The sequence below is a fragment of the Canis lupus genome, chromosome 7 (assembly GCF_048164855.1).
Source record: "Canis lupus baileyi chromosome 7, mCanLup2.hap1, whole genome shotgun sequence".
Taxonomy (NCBI): Eukaryota; Metazoa; Chordata; class Mammalia; order Carnivora; family Canidae; genus Canis; species Canis lupus.
In genome coordinates, this window is record NC_132844.1 from 4,628,109 (window position 1) to 4,646,857 (window position 18,749).

Consider the following 18,749-nt stretch of genomic DNA (forward strand, 5'->3'; position numbering starts at 1 on the left):
AGGGGAATAAAGGGGAAAAGAGAGAAAATGAGTGAAAATATCAGTGAGGGTGACAAAAAGTCAGAGACACCTCTAACTCTAGGAAATGAAAAAGGGGTAGTGGAACGGGAGGTGGGCGGGGGTTGGGGTGACTGGGTGTGATGGGCACTGAGGGGAGCACTTGGTGGGATGAGCTCTAGGTGTTATGCTATATGTTGGCAAATTGAACTCCAATAAAAAAAATAATTATAAAAAAGGAAAAAAGATTTGCTTTTTCTAGATAAACATATAAATGAAATTACACAATATATGATCTTTTATGTCTTCTTTCATTTAGTGTTATATTTCAGGTTTATCCATATTGTAGTATCTATCAATATTTCATTTGCTTTTATTTTATTACCAGACAGTATTGCCTTGTGTGGATATTACCATATTTTGTTAATTTGTTCATCAGTTAATGGATATTTAAGCTGTTTCACTTTTTTGGCTCTTAAACATAATGCTGCTGTGAACACTTATATGTAAGTCTTTGTGTGGATGTATATTTTCATTTTTCTTTGAGAGACATCAAGAGTGGAATTGCGGGTCATTTGGTAAACTTGTACTTAACTTCTGTTTTCCAAGGTTACCACCAGCAGTGTGTGAAGGTTTCAGTGACCCTGCATCCTCACTAACACTTGTTATTTGTTTTTTTTATATAGCCATCCTCGTGCATGTGAAATGCCATCTCCTTATGGTTTTAATTATCATTTCCCTCATTACTAATGGTGTTGAATATCTTTTATGTTAACATAACTTTGAAATCTGTCCTTGTTCATACATGTTTCTAGTTCCCTCATTTTAGCTGCTGATTAGTGTTCTTTTGTAGGACTAAACATGTTTAGCTGCTTTCTACAACTATTAGATAGCTTCCACTTTTGCACTGTTATTAATAATGTTATTTCTATCATCTTGTGGCCAGTTTCTCTATAGAAAATGTATAGAAGTGTAACTTGCGAGATATTAACGGTGTAGGTACTCTCCCTAGATAGCATCTGTTCTCACAGATCTCTGTAATGTAGTTAGCTTCTACGCTATTGGTAAATAAAAGAATGATGAAAGTTTTACTCCAAAGTCACATAGTTTCATATGCAATTTTTCTAGGCAAGTGGAACCAGAATAGCAGGAGTAGAATTACAGCTTTCAGCAGGAATGAAAAAGCCTCCTTTACCATATAGCTTTAGCAGCAGAGGCTCTTCTGACTATATTAAACTACAATTCAAAATGAGCATCTACATCCAGGGCTTCCTCTCTCCCTAGGAGTTGCATCCCAGCATTGTGCCATCTCTGACTCATGGCAGATTGCACCTGAGGTTTCTAGGTGCATTGCTCACCTCACTGGCAACCTACTGGCTCCGAGTTCTACTTGCATTTGCTTTGTCTTAGCATCTGCCAGCCCCATTCTAATCAAAATGTATCCAGCATTTCCATGTTATTATTTCCTGTGCATTTTAATATCCACTATGACAGTCTCTAGCCACACTGGCCTCTTGCCTGACTGATCAGTTATCTCCTCAGGTACCAATTACTGATTTTATTAGTGTTCTGGTTACAAAGTTGCATAAGTTTTGCTTTAACCTTTTTTCCTATATAAATCCTGTTATTTTTAGAGCTCCATTTTTCAGGTTTTGAAGTATGTTAATAATAAAAATAACACTTCATAGTAGTAATACCATATTATAAAATTGCTTTGTAAAATGATCATATCTAAGTTTATATTCCCATAGTGTACTAGATTATATTTCCCCTATATCCTCAACAGCATTTGATAATATCAAATGTAAAAGTCTTTTGCTATTCTGATTCTTTGAAATGGTACCTCCTTAGTTTAATTTGTATTTCCTGATTACTAATAAGTTTGAGCATTTGTATTTTGTTATCTGAGAATTGCTTATTCATGTTCTTGGCTCATTTTCTGGTGGGTCCTTCCCTATAGTGATATAGTGCAAGTTTTTATCCCTATAGCTTATGTGTGCTTACAGTTTGGTTTTTCACATTTAGGTCGTAATGCTTATATGAAATTTTACTTGTATATGAAATAAGGATCTAATTATATCTAATTTTTTAAGAAGGGGAGTGGGGAGGGACAGTGGGAGGAAAGAGAAAATCTTAAGCAGACTTCCTGCCCAGCATGGAGCCCAACTTGGGCTTGATGTCATGGCTTGAGCTGAAATCAAGAGTCAGACACTTAACCAACAGAGCCACCCGGGCACTGCATATTTTACTAACTAGCTAGTAGTGCAGCATATTTACTACAAAAAATTTTTTTCCACTGCATTCTTCTACCTCAGTCATGTTCCCCTATATGTCAATATCATATTTTTGTAATTACTATTGATTTATAAGTATTGATATATATCAGGGACAGATCTTACCTTGTTCAACTACAAAATTGTCTTGTCTACCTTTGATCTTTTAAAGAAGCTCTTGCCATATTAATTTTAGGACCAGATTGCTCATTTCTGGGAAGAATCCTGTTCAGGTTTTATTGGGAATTTCCTGAATTTATAGATTGATTTAAGAACATTTTTTTAATCTTTAATAAAGCCAGATCATCTCATCTATGAACATGATGTGTTTCTCATTTTACTTGGTCTTCTTTCATATCTTTCAGTAGAGTTTTGCCATTTTCTTTGTAAAATGTGATCTTAGATATACTCCAGGTGCCTTGTAATTGTTGCAATTACAAGTTTATCTTTCAAAAATTACATCTAATTGATGGTATTTAGGAACTTCACTGACCTTTGCATATCAGTCTTATATACAGCAACTCTTATTAGCACTAATAGTTTGTCTTTTCTGTTGGATTTTTTTTGGTATAGAGTCATCATCTGTAAATAACTGTATTTCTTCTCTTCCCATCTTCATACTCTAAAAAAAAAAAAAAAAAAAAAAAAAAAACTTAAGGCACTGCTTAAGAACTCAGATAATGGTCTTTTTCCTGGCTGAAGGAAGTGCTTCTATATTTCACCATTACATATGAAATTTACTACAGGGTGTTGATAGACAACTTTAATTAGGTTAATATATTTCCTATTTCTTGCTTACTATGAAATTTAGTTTTTTAAAAGGCATAAAGGGATATTAAGTTAAATTTTACTAGATATTCTTTTCTGGATTTATTGAAATGATTGCATCTTTTTCCTTTTACTCTGATAATGTAGTTACAGTAAAATTATTTTTTTATTTCCTAATGTTAAACTGTGCACTCCTGAAATAAACCTTTCTTTGTCACAATGTGATATTTTTAAATCATTGCTATATCTACTTTGTTTGGAATTTATTCTCAGCCATACTTTGCCCCATTAAATGAGTTATGGAGTTTTCTATTTGAATCCTTCAAGAATTTTAATAATGTATAGAATCGTCAAATCACCACATTGTACACATGAAACTAATATACTGTATGTCAACTGTACTTCCCCCCCAAAAAAAAAAAAAACCCTAGAATTTATAGATTTGTATAATCTATTTCTTGGAGATTTGATGTATCTCATCTATAAAAACATCCAGACTATAAATAGTTTCTTTTAGGTGAATTTTGTGTTAGGGAACGGAAAATAGGGAGGATTTTAAAATACTAATTGGATTTCCATTACTGTTGCAGGTCTACTCAAGATTTCTATTTTCTTTCAATCTTCATTGATTCATTCATTCATTTGAGAGAGAGCGTGTGCCTGAGCAAGGGCATGGGTGAAGGAAGAGGTAGAGGAAGGGGGAAAGAATCTCAAGCAAACTCCGCTCGCTGATTGTGAAGCCCAAGCAGGGTCCAGTCTCACAACCCTGAGATGACCACCCAAGCCAAAACCAAGAGTTGGTCACCTAGCCTACTGAGCCATTCAGGCACCCCTCAAGATTTCTGTTTGTTTGAATTAGGTTTTATATCTATTTTCCTTAAGAAATTACCCATTTTATCTGATTTTTCCATGTTTTTGATGTCAAGTTCATAGTTTAACATCTTTCTTTTATTTTTGGTACTTCCCCTTTTATTTCTAGCATTATTTATGCCTTCTATTTTGTTTTGACCATTCCTGACAAGCTTGTCTATTTTATTATTAGTTTCTCAGAACCAGCTCTTGTTTTTACGGATTCTTTCCGTTGTCTTTTGTTTGAGGATGAGCTGTTTTTCTCAGGTTTTGTTTGTTTATTCTTTTGTTTTGATTAAATGCTCTTTATTAGCCCAATATGTCCTAAAATGTGTTAAGAATACTTTTTCCTGGAGCTTTTCATTCTTTTAAAAACCATTGAAAGCACCTAGTTCTTTAAAAGTCTGGAATATCAGAAGCAGAAAAAATAGAACTGTTTTCCAGTTAGTTCTAACTTCCATTTCCTGCTATAGAGTTTTATTTCCTGTTTGCCTTTTGTCTCTCCTTTCACTAGATTGAGACTCATTTTATCTATTCTTAAAATTATTTAATCCAGCTATTCAAATTAGACTTATAAAAATCACATGTTGAAAGACAAATTTTTAGATCATGAGTTGAAAGCCGAGAAATTTAAAATTAATTTGTCATTTTTAAACCATAGAGAATAAAGAATTGTACTACTCTTTTCCTTTTATATATTTTAATGTGTGATAATTTTAATCAGAGTAATTTAACTATACAAACTAGGTAGGACCAAAGAGGCTAAAAAGATTATAAAATATGTAGTGATTTGCAGATTGGGAGGCTTGGAGGGTTTTTAAAGTTTTTTTAAAGATGTATTTATTTGAGAGCGAGTACACGCACGTGAATGTGAGCGAGAGGAGGGGGGGGAGGGATAGAAAGTCTTAAGTAGACTCCTCACTGAGCACAGAGCAATGCAGGTCTCCTTACAACCCTGAGATCATAACCTGAGCTGAAACCAAGAGTCAGAAACTTAACAGACTGTATCACCCCGGTGCTGTTGGTTGGTTGGTTGGTTGGTTGGTTTTTTTAAATTACTCCAAGTGACTGGTTAGATATTCCTGTGGCTTTTACTAAGTTTTATTAAGTTCTTATTTAATATATATCACTAACACTTGAAGATTTTAAATAGGTTTGTATTGTCATGCTTCCTAATTTATACAAATCTAAATAATAAATTTTAAATTTAAGTGATTGCTTTAATGTTTCTGTATTCTTTGTCGTTTTAAGGTCATGCTGTGTACAAAGTGGAGGAAGCTCTCATTAATGAAGAAGCAATTTTGAACCTCATGGAAAATAGTCAGACTTTTCAGCCTTTGACCCAAAGACTGAGTGAGTCACCTGTTTTCCGTAAGTAACAATTCTACCATAAATTTTCAGTATATTTTAATCAATGAAAGTATGTTATGTGAGGCAGTATTTTTCCTTTGGTTTGAAGAGGCTAGTGTTACATGTTCAATAAATCCTTACTGTAAGTATAAAATAAAGCCTTGAATTAAATGAAGTAGCTTTGTTTTTTGTTTTCTACACAGCTTTTTCTAAAAAACATTTGTGAAAGAAAATAATCCCTTCCCCCCTCCCCTTTTTTTTAACTTTGGATGAAAATCCTATTGCTTTAGGGGGGGAAATGCATTTGTTTTGACTTAAAATTCTCCAAAGTTGAGTATATTAATAAAATACCATATTTCTTTCTTGGTGAGTATCAGAAATTTCCCTGGACAATCTTTTTATGCCATTAATTTTTGGCTAATGTAGACCATGACAGTTATTTCTGCATGTCTTTACGTTTCCCTAAATGCATTTTCATTAGTATCGTAAAGCATTTACTAGATTTCATTTCATTAATATAATCTAAATTATTGACATCTTTTTCAGAAATTTATTTAAAATTTCATTGCAAAAAGTGAGATGTCATTGAATTTCATGTCTCTTGTTTTGCTTGTTTTAATGATTTTGTTTCTTTTTTTTGTAAACTATTTCTTCATTTTTATTGTATCAAATGAGAGATAGTATCAAATGTTGTTCTTAGCTCTCTACAATGTCGTCTCTGTTATCTTCATTTTCATTTGAATGGAAAACAAATTGACTGACTAGGAACAATACCAAAATTATTGTATACAGTCCTATATTAAGAACATTTGAGGAATCCCTGGGTGGCTCAGTGGTTTAGCACCTGCCTTCCGCCCAGGGCATGATCCTGGAGTCCCGGGATAGAGTCCTGCATCAAGCTCCCTGCTTGGAGCCTGCTTCTCCCTCTGCCTGTGTCTCTGTCCCTCTCTGTCCCTCTCTCTCTCTCTCTCTCTCTCTCTCTCTCTCTCTCTCTCTGTCTCTCATGAATAAATAAATAACATCTTTAAAAAAAAAAAATTGAGACAGGAGTAGAAAACTTTTTTCCTTTATAAATGAATGGCAAGTGCAGAAAGCAATGATCCAAAGAAAAAATAAGCAACTGAAAGAAAATGAAGGACATTTGATAAATGACAGAGAAAGTAAATGAATTGAAAAAAAGGCTGAGAGAAACATATCCTTATTTCATTACATTAGGCAAATAGAATGTTTCATCAGTAGATAAATTCCACATTGCCTAAGGTTGCAAAAGTGCAATCTCAGTGTCAAAGACCTGAGAGTCAAATATCTATAATTCATTTGTTAATATTAATCTTAAGATTTTATTTATTCATGAGAGACACAGAGAGAGAGAGGCCAGAGACACAGGCAGAGGGAGAAGCAGGCTCCCTGCAGGGAGAAGCAGGCTCCCTGCAGGGAGCCCGACGTGGGACTCAATCCCAGGACCCCAGAATCATGCCCTGGTCCAAAGGCAGGCCCTAAACCCCTGAGCCACCCAGGCGTCCCTGCTAATATTAATCTTATTTTAAGAATAAAATAGGAAGGCAGCCCCAGTGGCTCAGCGGTTTGGTGCCACCTTCAGCCCAGGGCGTGATCCTGGAGACCCAGGATCGAATCCCACACCGGGCTCCCTGCATGGGGCCTGCTTCTCCCTCTGCCTGTGTCTCTGCTTCTCTCTCTCTCTCTCTCTCTCTCTCTCATAAATAAATATTAAAAAAAGAATAAAATAGGAAAAATGAACTGCAGTTTTAGGTTTAAGAAGAGCTCTTTGCCAAAATGGCTCTTTAAGCAAATATCTTTATTTTTGCCTTATATTTGGTAGCATTATGTAAGCAGTTTCTTTAATGTCAATGAGGAAAACCTGAAAACGTTGTGTATTAACTTAAAAAAAAAAAAAAACCTCTATCTTCATGGTCTTTTTTTTTTTTTTTTTAAGGTTTATTATTTTAGAGAGAGTGTGTGCACAGGGGGAAAGGAGCAAAGGGAGAGGAAGATAGAGAATCTCAAGCAGACTCCTTGCAGAGTGTGAAGCCCAGTGTGGGGCTTGATCTCCCTACTCCTAGATCATGACTTGAGCTGAAAATAAGAGTAGGATGTTTAACTGACTGAGATCCCCAGGCATAACCCCCCACCTTTTTTTAATAATACCTTTTATTGAGATATTTCACATACCAGAAAATTTACCTTCTAATGTGTACAGTTTAGTGACTTTTTAAAAAAGGTATTTATTTATATGTTTATTTATTTATTTGAGAGAGAGAGAAAGAATGAGTACAAGCAGAGGAAGAACAGAGAGGCAGAGGGAGAATGTTAAGCAGACTCCCTGCTGAGCAGGGAACCTGATGCAGAGCTCAATCCAGGACCCTGAAATCATGACCTGAGCCAAAGGCAGAGACTTAACTGACTGAGCCACCCAGGCACTCCCAGTACATTGATTTTTATCATGTTGACAGAGTTTTGCAACCATTACCACTGTCTAATTCCAGGACATTTTTGTTACCCTAAAAAGCAATCCCATAGCCATTAGCAGTCGCTCCTCATTCTCTCCTCTCAGCTCTTGGCAACCACTGATCTATTCTCTTTTTTACTGGATTTACCTATTTGGGTCATTTCATATAATTGGAATAATATAACCTCTTGTTTGTGGCTTCTTTCACTTAGCATAATGTTTTCAAGGTTCATCCAAGTGTAGCATGTATCAGTACTTCATTGCTTTTCACCACTGAATAATATTCCATCATATGGATATACCATAGTTCATTTATCCATTCTTCAGATGATGGATATGTGAGTTGTTTACACTTTTTTGGCAATTACAAATGATGTTGCTGTAATTATTCATGTATAGATTTTTATGTGGACATGTTTTTAGCTATTTTGGCTATATACCAAGAGTAGAATTGCTATATCATACGGTAACTATGTTTAACATTTTAACAAACCATCAAACTTTTTTCCAAAGCTGCTGTACCATTTTATAGTCTGACCAGCAATGTAGGAAGGTTCCAGTGTCTTCCATTTTGTTGCCAATACTTAATACTTGTCTTTGATTTGGCAAGTGTAGTGCATATGAAGTAGCATCTCATTGTAGTCTTCAAGGTTTTTTAAGTAAAGCCCTCTTGTGTTTTCAACCATAGGTTTCATTTAGCCATCCTGTGAGCTAAATAAAACTTAAGTGACCATAAAGTGTTCATATGTATTGTTTTTAAGGCACTTCTTCCTTAGCATTAATTCATATATTTATCATGTATTTTAATTTTGTTTTGAACACTGTTGACCCTATTTAGTTTAGTGCCTCCTCAAGCTTAATTGTGCAGTAAGAACTTGGACAGCTTGTTAAAATGCATGTTCCTGGGTCCTAATTTGGAAATTCTGATTCAAGAGATAGAGGATGGGTTCTGGGAATCTTCTTTTAACAAGGACACAAAACCCTCTTAATGCAGAGTCCAAGGATAATCACACTTTGATAAAAGAGCTACATCAACACAAAAGTCTTTACAATAGCTGTATTCTTTCATTATGTGCCAGGATCTGTTAATTTTTTTTTGTTTTGTAATTGATCTGAATTGTTGTATTATTTAGAAAAGTTATGTGTTAGTGATGCTTCACTTGTTTTATAGTGGACAGTAGTCCTGATGAGGCTCTGGTACGTCTTCTTGCTGGTTTGGAAAATGATGGATATCAGGGGGGAAGAAATAGGATGCCATCACCATGTCATTTCTTTGGAAACACTAAAAATCCCCAAAATAGTGATGATGAAGAAAATGAACCACAGATTGAAAAAGAAGAAATGGAGCTTAGTTTGGTGATGTCTCAGAGATGGGACAGCAATATTGAAGAACCTTGTGCCAAAAAGAGGTAACTTTTTAGCTATTTCAGTTACTTTAATCATTTCCTGCTGTAATTATCACTGCTCTTTAATTAGAAATTATTTTTACTATTATTCATAATATAAATACCTTGTAAACTAAATTGTCTTCTTTTAAATCCTTTAAAGTAGTGCTTTGTTTTTCATATGGCATTAAACTTCATATTCTAAGCAAAATAAGATTTTGCTACACTTAAAAATATTAAATCTAGGTGTTTTTTCCAAGTTTTATTAAAAGATTAAAGTGGTTTTTTTTTCAAGTTTTATTGAGATGCAATTGACCTACATCACTTTGAGTTTCAGTTGTACAGCATAAAAATTTGACTTCACATACATTATGAAATCATGACCACAAAGAAGTTAACATTCATCATTTCATATAGATAAAATAAAAGAAATGGAGAGAAAAAGGGGAAGAAAATTCTGCTTGTAATGAGAACTCTAAGGATTCCCTCTAACAACTTTCCTTTTTAATCCTACAAGAATGGTAACTATAGTCCTCATCTTGTACATTATATCCATAGTATTTATCTAATAATTGTAAGTTTGTACCTTTTGACCACTTCCTCCAGTTCCCTCTCCCCCTATAAATCTAACTTTTAGAAATTACAGATGTAGTATTAATATATGTGGATAATAAATGGGGCAAAGTAGAAGTGCCTCCTTATACCTGAACCTGAGGAAAAGAATGCCCTTTGAGAGTTAAACTGTTACAGGTTACAGCAACAGTTACAGAGTCAGCTTGAAGACAAGGAATAGCTTTTAGGTCTGATTAGACTGAAGAAATTAAATATTAAAAATAAGAGTCTCAGAAACAGACCCCAGTGTTCTGGTTCATTTCTCAAGCTAAATGAATAAGATGGCTCTGTGTGTAGAAAAAGATTAGGTGTCTGAACCCAAAATAATGAATATACCTCTCCTTTAAACTTATACAGACAGTACTGAAACTTCTGAACTCTTTGTTTGAAATTTTCACCCCCAAAGTCATTTTTAAAGGGTGAAAGAGGTTAATCCATAAATGTGAAATATACATGTGGTATTTGCTCTAGTTTCTCAATACTGCTTAATATAAAAAATAAAGTTTCTTATCCCTTCTTTGTTATCAGGGCATAGATCAGAACCCTTCTATATTTTCATAGTATGCTCCTACAAAGAATTCCAATTTTCATTCTATGAGTGGAGAATTCCAAACCTGCAAAATACTATTTCATACTTTTCCTAGGTTCATGTACTCCGTTTCCTTTGCTGTAACAGTGATAATCATTCAAAGGCTCAGCCCTTGACCTTTGAAGAACTAATGCTACCAGACAGAATCAATGTTTGATTTCCTGATAGATTTGACTCTCAACAATGTCATAAAATGTCTTTAGTCCATATTTCCTATCTGTTAAAAAAAATTAGGTGAAAGACAAAATTTTCGTAGCTTTTCTGTAAGTTTTTTCAATTTTGTAGTGTAAACTTAGTAAGTCTTTCCATGAAATGTACTACTGGAAAATGACTCAGCTACATCTACCTATAAAATGGTTTTGTTCTTGTTTCTCTGTTTTAAATTCCCTCCCCTCCCCTCCCCTCCCCCCAACTTCTGGAAGTTTGCAACTTCAGTGTTGTATTTTACTTGCCCCCCTGTGTTCTGTCCTTCCACCCCACGTCCTTCCCAAGGTAATATCCTAGTTTGGGACTTCATTAATCATTTATCTGGAATACTGTGATTCATTTTTTAACTGGTCTCCTTGCCTCCAGTCCTCCTTTATAATAGGGGTAATAATTATGATTATTAAATAAACATTTTATGGGCACTTAGAAAAAGGAAGCAGAGAATATCAGGAACCTTCATTAGTCTCTATATCCTTTTTAAATATTAAGGGAATATTATATTGAGTCTTAATTTCAACCACACATTTAGTAAAGTCTTACATAAGTAACATCCTTGTAGATAAGAATATATACGACAGTTGTGACCAATTAGATGAGTTCACAAGAACTTAAATGACTTTGCATTGCATTTAAAAACAACTTCAGTGCTTGAATGCTATGTATCATGCTAGGTTGGATTGAGATTGTCACAAATATTAGAGATTGGTAATTCATTGGATGACAATATAGATTCAAAAACACCTATAAACTAAGTAGGTGATGCCCAATAAAGTATAGAGTCATGTTTAGATTCAGGCAGTCAGCTTTATAAATACAGACTACATAGACCTTCATTCTTGGCTTCACGATTTCTATGGGAACCATGGTTTTAGTTTATTAAGGGCATAATAAGTCTTTAGTGTTGTATGGTTGCCAAAATAGTGAATTTAATTATTGGCTACCAGCTGTACCTAGGATAACATTTATTCTAAAGATTTTGGATTTTATTAATGAAATAATTACAGTATTACTTGCTATATTTAAGTTGCTGTAATAAATTGGATCGCTTGTTTCATATTTAGCAAAGTATTGACTATTTGATATTTCTTGTTGATCTTGTGGCATTTCACTTCTTATTTCCATTAGTTTTTCTCTTTCTTGATTATTTTATTTTGGTATTGTTTCTTTGATTTTACCTTCAATGTATCATTAGCATTTTTTTCTACAGTTTAGATATCTTGTTTAAGCTGTTTATACTTTTATACCTGTATTAAGTAGATATGCATTCAAATATATAAAATTCTTAGAAAGTCACTATCTACTTGTTATCAGTAGTGTCATTTTGTTTAAAATAATAGGCATGGTTTGTCCCATGATTAATTAATGTTTATATGTTTATTGATTAGACCAATTCTGTGAAAACCATGCCCAAGTCAGCCTTGAGAAAACAAACCGAAACATTTCATAAATGCATATTAGAGATTAAAAAATAGAACTATAGGGTCTAAAAAGAGGAGTCTATTAATTGTATTTGGATGTTATATTCTGACCTGAGTACCGTATTTTAAGAATCCTAAGAAAGGACAGGAAAGGGAAAGGAGAGGAAGAAAAGGATCTATGAACACCGTCACTTTTAAAGAACAGGAGGAGGAATAGATGATGTTTAGTCTAATTAGAGAGGAATTATGGAACAAATGATAAATGCCTTCAAATATCTTAGAGTTGTGTGGAAAATAGCATAGACAGGCTACATATAGCAACAAAGGACAAATAATGTGTGGAAGTTGGAAAGTTTTGTGTAATAAAGGAAGAAAATCACTAATAATTAACAGTGGAGGAGATTAACCTATGAGACAGCAAGCCTTTTGCACTGAGAATGTAAAAGTAGAGATTTTGTTATTTGTTAAAAATAAGATTTTTGCATTGAGTAGAAAGGTGGACTAGATGACCTCTAATAATTCTTTTGGGACAAATTGTGATTTTGTAAAGGCTAAATGGAGAAACTGTTGTATGTATAATTAAGGGACATTTTCAAGTTTTTGAGATGAAAGAGAGAAAAACCTAGGTATGGATAGAAAGTTAAGTGCGCCCATCCAGATAGAAAGGAAAGTATCAGGCTAGGACCTAGTGAAAAAATTTAAATTGATAAGAGATGAAACCTGAAGAGAGTATCTATCTGGACTTCACAGTGCATCTGAATTCCTTAGGAACCCGCTCATAGCCACTGCTGGGGTTGACTCAACACTTGTACCACTTCCTAGCCCCTCTCTGATCCCCGTATTCTCTTTCAGCCTGACCTAAGTACCCACTTGCTTACCTCTTTGTTTTTTTCCAGTCACAGTGTAGAGATAGTATATTTGTGGACACCTCTTAAAAATATACGGGGATGCCACCTTTTTAGAAGTTATTGGGATCTCACCCAAGCTATTATATGTCTATATCTAATGATAGGATGAAGGGGAGACTATAAGGAAGAACATGATTAGGTACAATAATCCAGGATATTGTGTAGTTTTGGATACAGGAATGATGGTATCTTCTAGGTCACATGAAAAGAATTCTAAGTCTGTCTGCAATAACTTTTTATAGGACATGATACTAAAGCAAAATAAATCTGCTTTTCTTTTGAAAATTATAATTTTCAGATCTTTTCAATTTTACTATTATAACCTCAAATTAGGCAAAATTTTTAATCTTTTTTCTATGATCATAATCACTAGTGAATCTTAATATTCTCTAGATCACTGTGTAGAAATACCCGTAGAAGCTCAACTGAAGAAGATGATTCATCCTCAGAAGAAGAAATGGAATGGAGTAATAACAGTTTGCTTCTGGCCAATCTTTCTATACCTCAGTTAGATGGAACTGCAGATGAAAATAGTGGTAAGTAAACTAATATACTGAGGGCATTTCTTGATTTAGTGATTAAAAATGTATTTGATTTTAAAACTGTAATCACATTTATAAAATTGGCTAAGTGTGAGGCTCTGATAATACTATCTATTACATTTTATCTTTCTCCAAGATTTTATTTTTTTAAAGAATGTGGATATATGATTATTTCTCATTTCTAAGAGGATAACATTTGTAAATCACTGATTTAAAACTTCATAAACTTTAAATAGTTTATCATGTTAATGTTTAAGTAGCATAAGAAACTAAGAAATAGGCTCAAATGTTAACTAACTGGAATTTAAATAAAAAGTTGAAAAAATGCTCAGCTTATTTGAAGTGATAATACAAAGAAGCATATTTTATGAAAATTTTTCAAGCTGATAGTATTTTTCCCTGTTCCTCACAAAGACACTGAATATTAATACAATTTCTTTTTTTTAATTTTTATTTATTTATGATAGTCACAGAAAGAGAGAGAGAGGCAGAGACACAGGCAAAGGGAGAAGCAGGCTCCATGCACCGGGAGCCTGATGTGGGATTCGATCCAGGGTCTCCAGGATCGCGCCCTGGGCCAAAGGCAGGCGCCAAACCACTGCGCCACCCAGGGATCCCCACAATTTATTTCTTTTTTAAAAATATTTTTTGTTTTGAGAGAGAGAGCATGAGCAGGAGGAGAGGGGCAAGAGGAGGAGAGAAAGAGAATCTCAAGCAGGCTCCACACTCCATGCAGAGCTTGATGCAGGGCTCCATCCCAGGACCCTAAGATTATGACCTGAGCTGAAATCAAGAGTCAGATGCTCAACCAACTGAGCCACCCAGGCACCCCTAATATAATTTATTTCTGATCAAAGGAATATGTAATTAAAATAATGAGTAATAATCAAGTGTAACTGACTCTTGACTATTTTAGATTGAGTTACTATGTTAATGATAGGAGTGACCTTTTTGTTGAGATAACCATTTTAAATATAGAAACTTAATTTCATACAGTTTCATTCATGTGATAGTTGGGAAAATATTTTAAAAATTAAAAGTACATAAGTGAAATAAATTCTTTTCCCCATTTCAGACAATCCATTGAACAACGAAAATTCTAGGACCCACTCTTCTGTGATTGCAACGAGCAAGCTATCAGTAAAACCTTCCATCTTTCACAAAGATGCTGCTACATTAGAACCCCCATCTTCTGCTAAGATTACCTTTCAGTGTAAACACACAAGTGCCCTTTCTTCCCATGTTTTGAACAAGGAAGATTTAATTGAAGACCTTCCACAGCCAAACAACATAGAAAAATGTATAGATCATTCAGTTGCTTCTTTTACGAATGAAAGCACTTACTCTATGAAATACCCTGGATCTTTGAGCAGTTCTGTCCATTCAGAAAACTCTCATAAAGAAAGTAGTAAGAAAGATATCCTCCCAGTATCTTCCTGTGAAAGTAGTATTTTTGATTACGAAGAAGATATTCCATCTGTTCCAAGACAAGTACCAAGTAGAAAGTATACGAATATTAGAAAAATTGATAAGGATACCCCTTTTATACACATGAACCGTCATAGTAGTGAAAATACATTGGGCAAAAATTCTTTCAACTTTTCTGACCTAAGTCATCCAAAAAATAAATTACCCTCTGAAGGAAATGAAAAAGGAAACAGCACAGCTCTGAATAGTTTATTCCCTTCATCATTAACTGAAAATTGTGAATTGCTATCATGCTCAGGAGAGAATAGAACTATGGTACATTCTCTTGATAGCATTGCTGATGAAAGTGGGCTAAATAAACTTAAAATTAGATATGAAGAGTTTCAGGAACATAAAACAGAAAAGCCAAGCCTCAGCCAGCAAGCAGCACATTATATGTTTTTTCCCAGTGTTGTTCTATCTAACTGTCTGAGTAGACCACAGAAACTCTCTCCTGTCACATACAAACTACAACCCAGCAGTAAACAGTCCCGGTTAAAAATTAATAAAAAGAAGCTTATAGGTCATCAAGAGACTTCTACCAAAACTAGTGAGACTGTATCCACAAAAGATAATTGTATACAAAATAATCCTTGTAATAGTAATCCTGAGAAGGATAATGTATTGGCCAGTGATTTAATTAAAGTCACCCGCGGAGCTTTTGAAAATAAAACACCCATAGACAGTTTTATAGACTGTCACTTTGGAGATGGAACCTTAGAAACTGAGCAGTCCTTTGGATTGTATGGAAATAAATATACACTTAGAGCCAAACGCAAGGTAAATTATGAGACTGAAGATAGTGAATCAAGTTTTGTAACACACAACTCAAAAATTAGCCTACCTCATTCCATGGAAATTGGTGAAAGTTTAGATGGAACTCTCAAATCTCGAAAACGAAGAAAAATGTCTAAAAAGCTACCCCCTGTCATCATAAAGTATATTATTATTAACAGATTTAGAGGGAGAAAAAATATGCTTGTGAAGCTAGGAAAAATAGACTCTAAAGAAAAACAAGTTATATTGACAGAGGAAAAAATGGAACTGTATAAGAAGCTTGCACCTTTGAAGGATTTTTGGCCAAAAGTTCCTGACTCTCCTGCAACCAAATATCCCATTTATCCACTAACACCAAAGAAAAGTCACAGAAGAAAATCAAAACATAAGTCTGCTAAGAAAAAAACTGGTAAGCAACAAAGGACAAATAGTGAAAATATTAAAAGAACTTTGTCTTTTAGGCGAAAACGATCACATGCTATCCTGTCTCCTCCCTCACCATCTTACAACGCTGAAACCGAAGACTGTGACTTGAATTATAGTGATGTTATGTCTAAACTAGGTTTTCTTTCTGAAAGAAGCACAAGTCCCATAAATTCTTCTCCCCCTCGCTGCTGGTCTCCCACAGATCCAAGAGCTGAAGAAATGATGGCTGCTGTAGATAAAGAAACAATGCTTTTTAAGGGTCCTAATGCATGTATTAACAAGACTGCTAATTCTCGTGTGGAAAAAAATAGTCGAGCAAGAGCGCAGGTTAAGAAATCGAAAACTAAACTTGTTAATCCCTCTGTAGTTACTAAGAAAAGGAACAAACGAAATCAGACAAATAAAGTAGGAGATGATGGAAAAAAGAAACCGAGAGCAAAACAGAAACAAAAAACAAATGAGAAAGGTATGTCAAGAAAGCATATAACAATTAAAGATGAAAAAATAAAATCTCAGCCTGGTGCTGAAGTTAAGTTTGTGCTGAAACATCAGAATGTGTCTGAGACCTCAAATAGTTCTGGAGGCTCTCAACTACTTTTCAAACAGAAAGATGTGTCACTAATGGGCTCTACTATAGATCATCCCCTTTCTGCTCCCCTGCCCACTGGAATTCATGCACAACAGAATTTGTCTGGCTGCTTTTCTTCTTTTTTAGAAAGCAAGAAGCCTGTAGATTTGCAAACATTCCCCAGCTCACGGGATGATTTGCATTCATCAGTTGTTTGTAGTTCTTTGGGACCTGGAATCTCAAAAATTAATGTTCAGAGGTCTCATAATCAAAGTGCTATGTTTACTCTAAAGGAATCAACCTTGATTCAAAAAAATATATTTGATCTTTCCAACCACTTGTCTCAGGTAGCACAGAATACACAGATATCTTCGGGTATAACATCTCCAAAGACAGAAGAGAATGCAAATACACAAAAAAACTATTTGTCATCTATCGGAAAGTTAAATGAATATCGTAATTCTTTAGAATCAAAGCCAGACCAGGCATATGCCCCTAATTTTTTGCATTGCAAAGACAGTCAGCAGCAGATTGTGTGCGGGTCAGAACAGTCAAAGCACAACGAAACTTGTTCTCCAGGAAATGCAGCTGCAGAGGAAAGCCAAATGCCTAATAATTGCTTTGTAACTTCCTTAAGAAGTCCAATCAAACAAATAGCATGGGAGCAAAAACAAAGGGGCTTTATTTTAGATATGTCAAATTTTAAACCTGAAAGGGTAAAACAGAGGTCGTTGTCAGAAGCAATTTCACAAACCAAAGCACTTTCTCAGTGTAAAAGTCGAAATGTGTCAACACCTTCAGCATTTGGTGAAGGCCAGTCTGGACTGGCAGTTCTAAAAGAATTGTTACAGAAAAGACAGCAGAAAGCACAAAATGCAAATATTATGCAAGACCCATTATCTAATAAACATCAACCAAACAAAAATATTTCTGGTTCCCTCGAGCAAAACAAAACAGTTAAAAGAACACGATCAGTAACATCTTCAAGAAAACCTCGAACTCCAAGAAGTACGAAACCTAAAGAAAAAATTCCCAAACTTATTAAAGTAGACTCTCTAAATTTACAAAACTCTGTCCAGTTGGATAATTCTCTATCAGATGATAGTCCCATCTTTTTTTCAGATCCAGGTTTTGAGAGTTGTTATTCACTTGAAGATAGCTTGTCTCCTGAACATAATTATAATTTTGATATTAATACAATAGGTCAAACTGGATTTTGTAGTTTTTATTCTGGAAGTCAGTTTGTCCCAGCTGATCAGAATTTGCCTCAGAAGTTCCTAAGTGATGCAGTTCAGGATCTTTTCCCAGGACAAGCTATAGAAAAAAATGAGTTTTTAAGTCATGATAACCAGAAGTGTGATGAAGACAAACATCATGCCTCCGACTCAACCTCGTGGATTAGATCTAGTACTTTAAGTCCTGAACTATTTGAGAAATCATCCATAGATAACAATGAGAATCATCGCCATAACCAGTGGAAAAGTAGCTTTCATCCTCTAACAACTCGCTCTAATTCAATAATGGATTCTTTCTGTGTCCAGCAGGCAGAGGATTGTCTAAATGAAAAGTCCAGATTGAATAGGAGTTCAGTAAGCAAAGAAGTGTTTCTTAGCCTCTCACAGCCAGGTACTTCAGACTGGATTCAAGGTCATACCAGAAAAGAGATGCAACAGTCTCTTGACTCAGTCAATACCTCTTTTACTACAATACTATCGTCCCCTGATGGTGAACTTGTGGATGCAGCCTCTGAAGATTTAGAATTGTATGTGTCCAGAAACAATGATATGTTAACACCAACTCCTGATAGCTCCCCAAGGTCTACCAGCTCTCCCTCACAATCTAAAAACGGCAGTTTCACCCCTCGAACTGCTCACATTCTGAAACCACTTATGTCCCCACCAAGTAGGGAAGAAATTATGGCAACTTTGTTGGATCATGACCTCTCAGAAACTATTTACCAGGAACCATTTTGCAGTAATCCTTCAGATGTACCAGAAAAGCCCAGGTAATCAGAATTATTTTTTCCTTTGAGTCACTCTGAATAACTATAATGAATGTAACACTGGTACCCAACTGCTAGTTTTCTGGCTGTAATAGACTGTATTTATAGGTAAATTGTTGTAAAAGCTGTTCATAATTACGGACT

General features: G+C 34.7%; 1 protein-coding gene across 6 annotated transcripts in view; it reads left to right on the top strand.

The window, feature by feature from the left end:
- REV3L (REV3 like, DNA directed polymerase zeta catalytic subunit) overlaps positions 1-18,749 on the top strand; it is a 177,340-nt gene that overhangs the window by 81,523 nt on the left and 77,068 nt on the right. For all 6 annotated transcript variants that reach the window (XR_012033687.1, XR_012033686.1, XM_072831739.1 and 3 more), the window contains 4 exons: positions 5,139-5,258; positions 8,876-9,113; positions 13,217-13,359; positions 14,441-18,608. Coding sequence is in view for 4 of the 6 variants with exons in the window: in XM_072831739.1 (XP_072687840.1) it covers positions 5,139-5,258; positions 8,876-9,113; positions 13,217-13,359; positions 14,441-18,608 (4,669 nt within the window). In the remaining 2 variants the exon portion in view is untranslated. The remainder of the gene's footprint in view (positions 1-5,138; positions 5,259-8,875; positions 9,114-13,216; positions 13,360-14,440; positions 18,609-18,749) is intronic.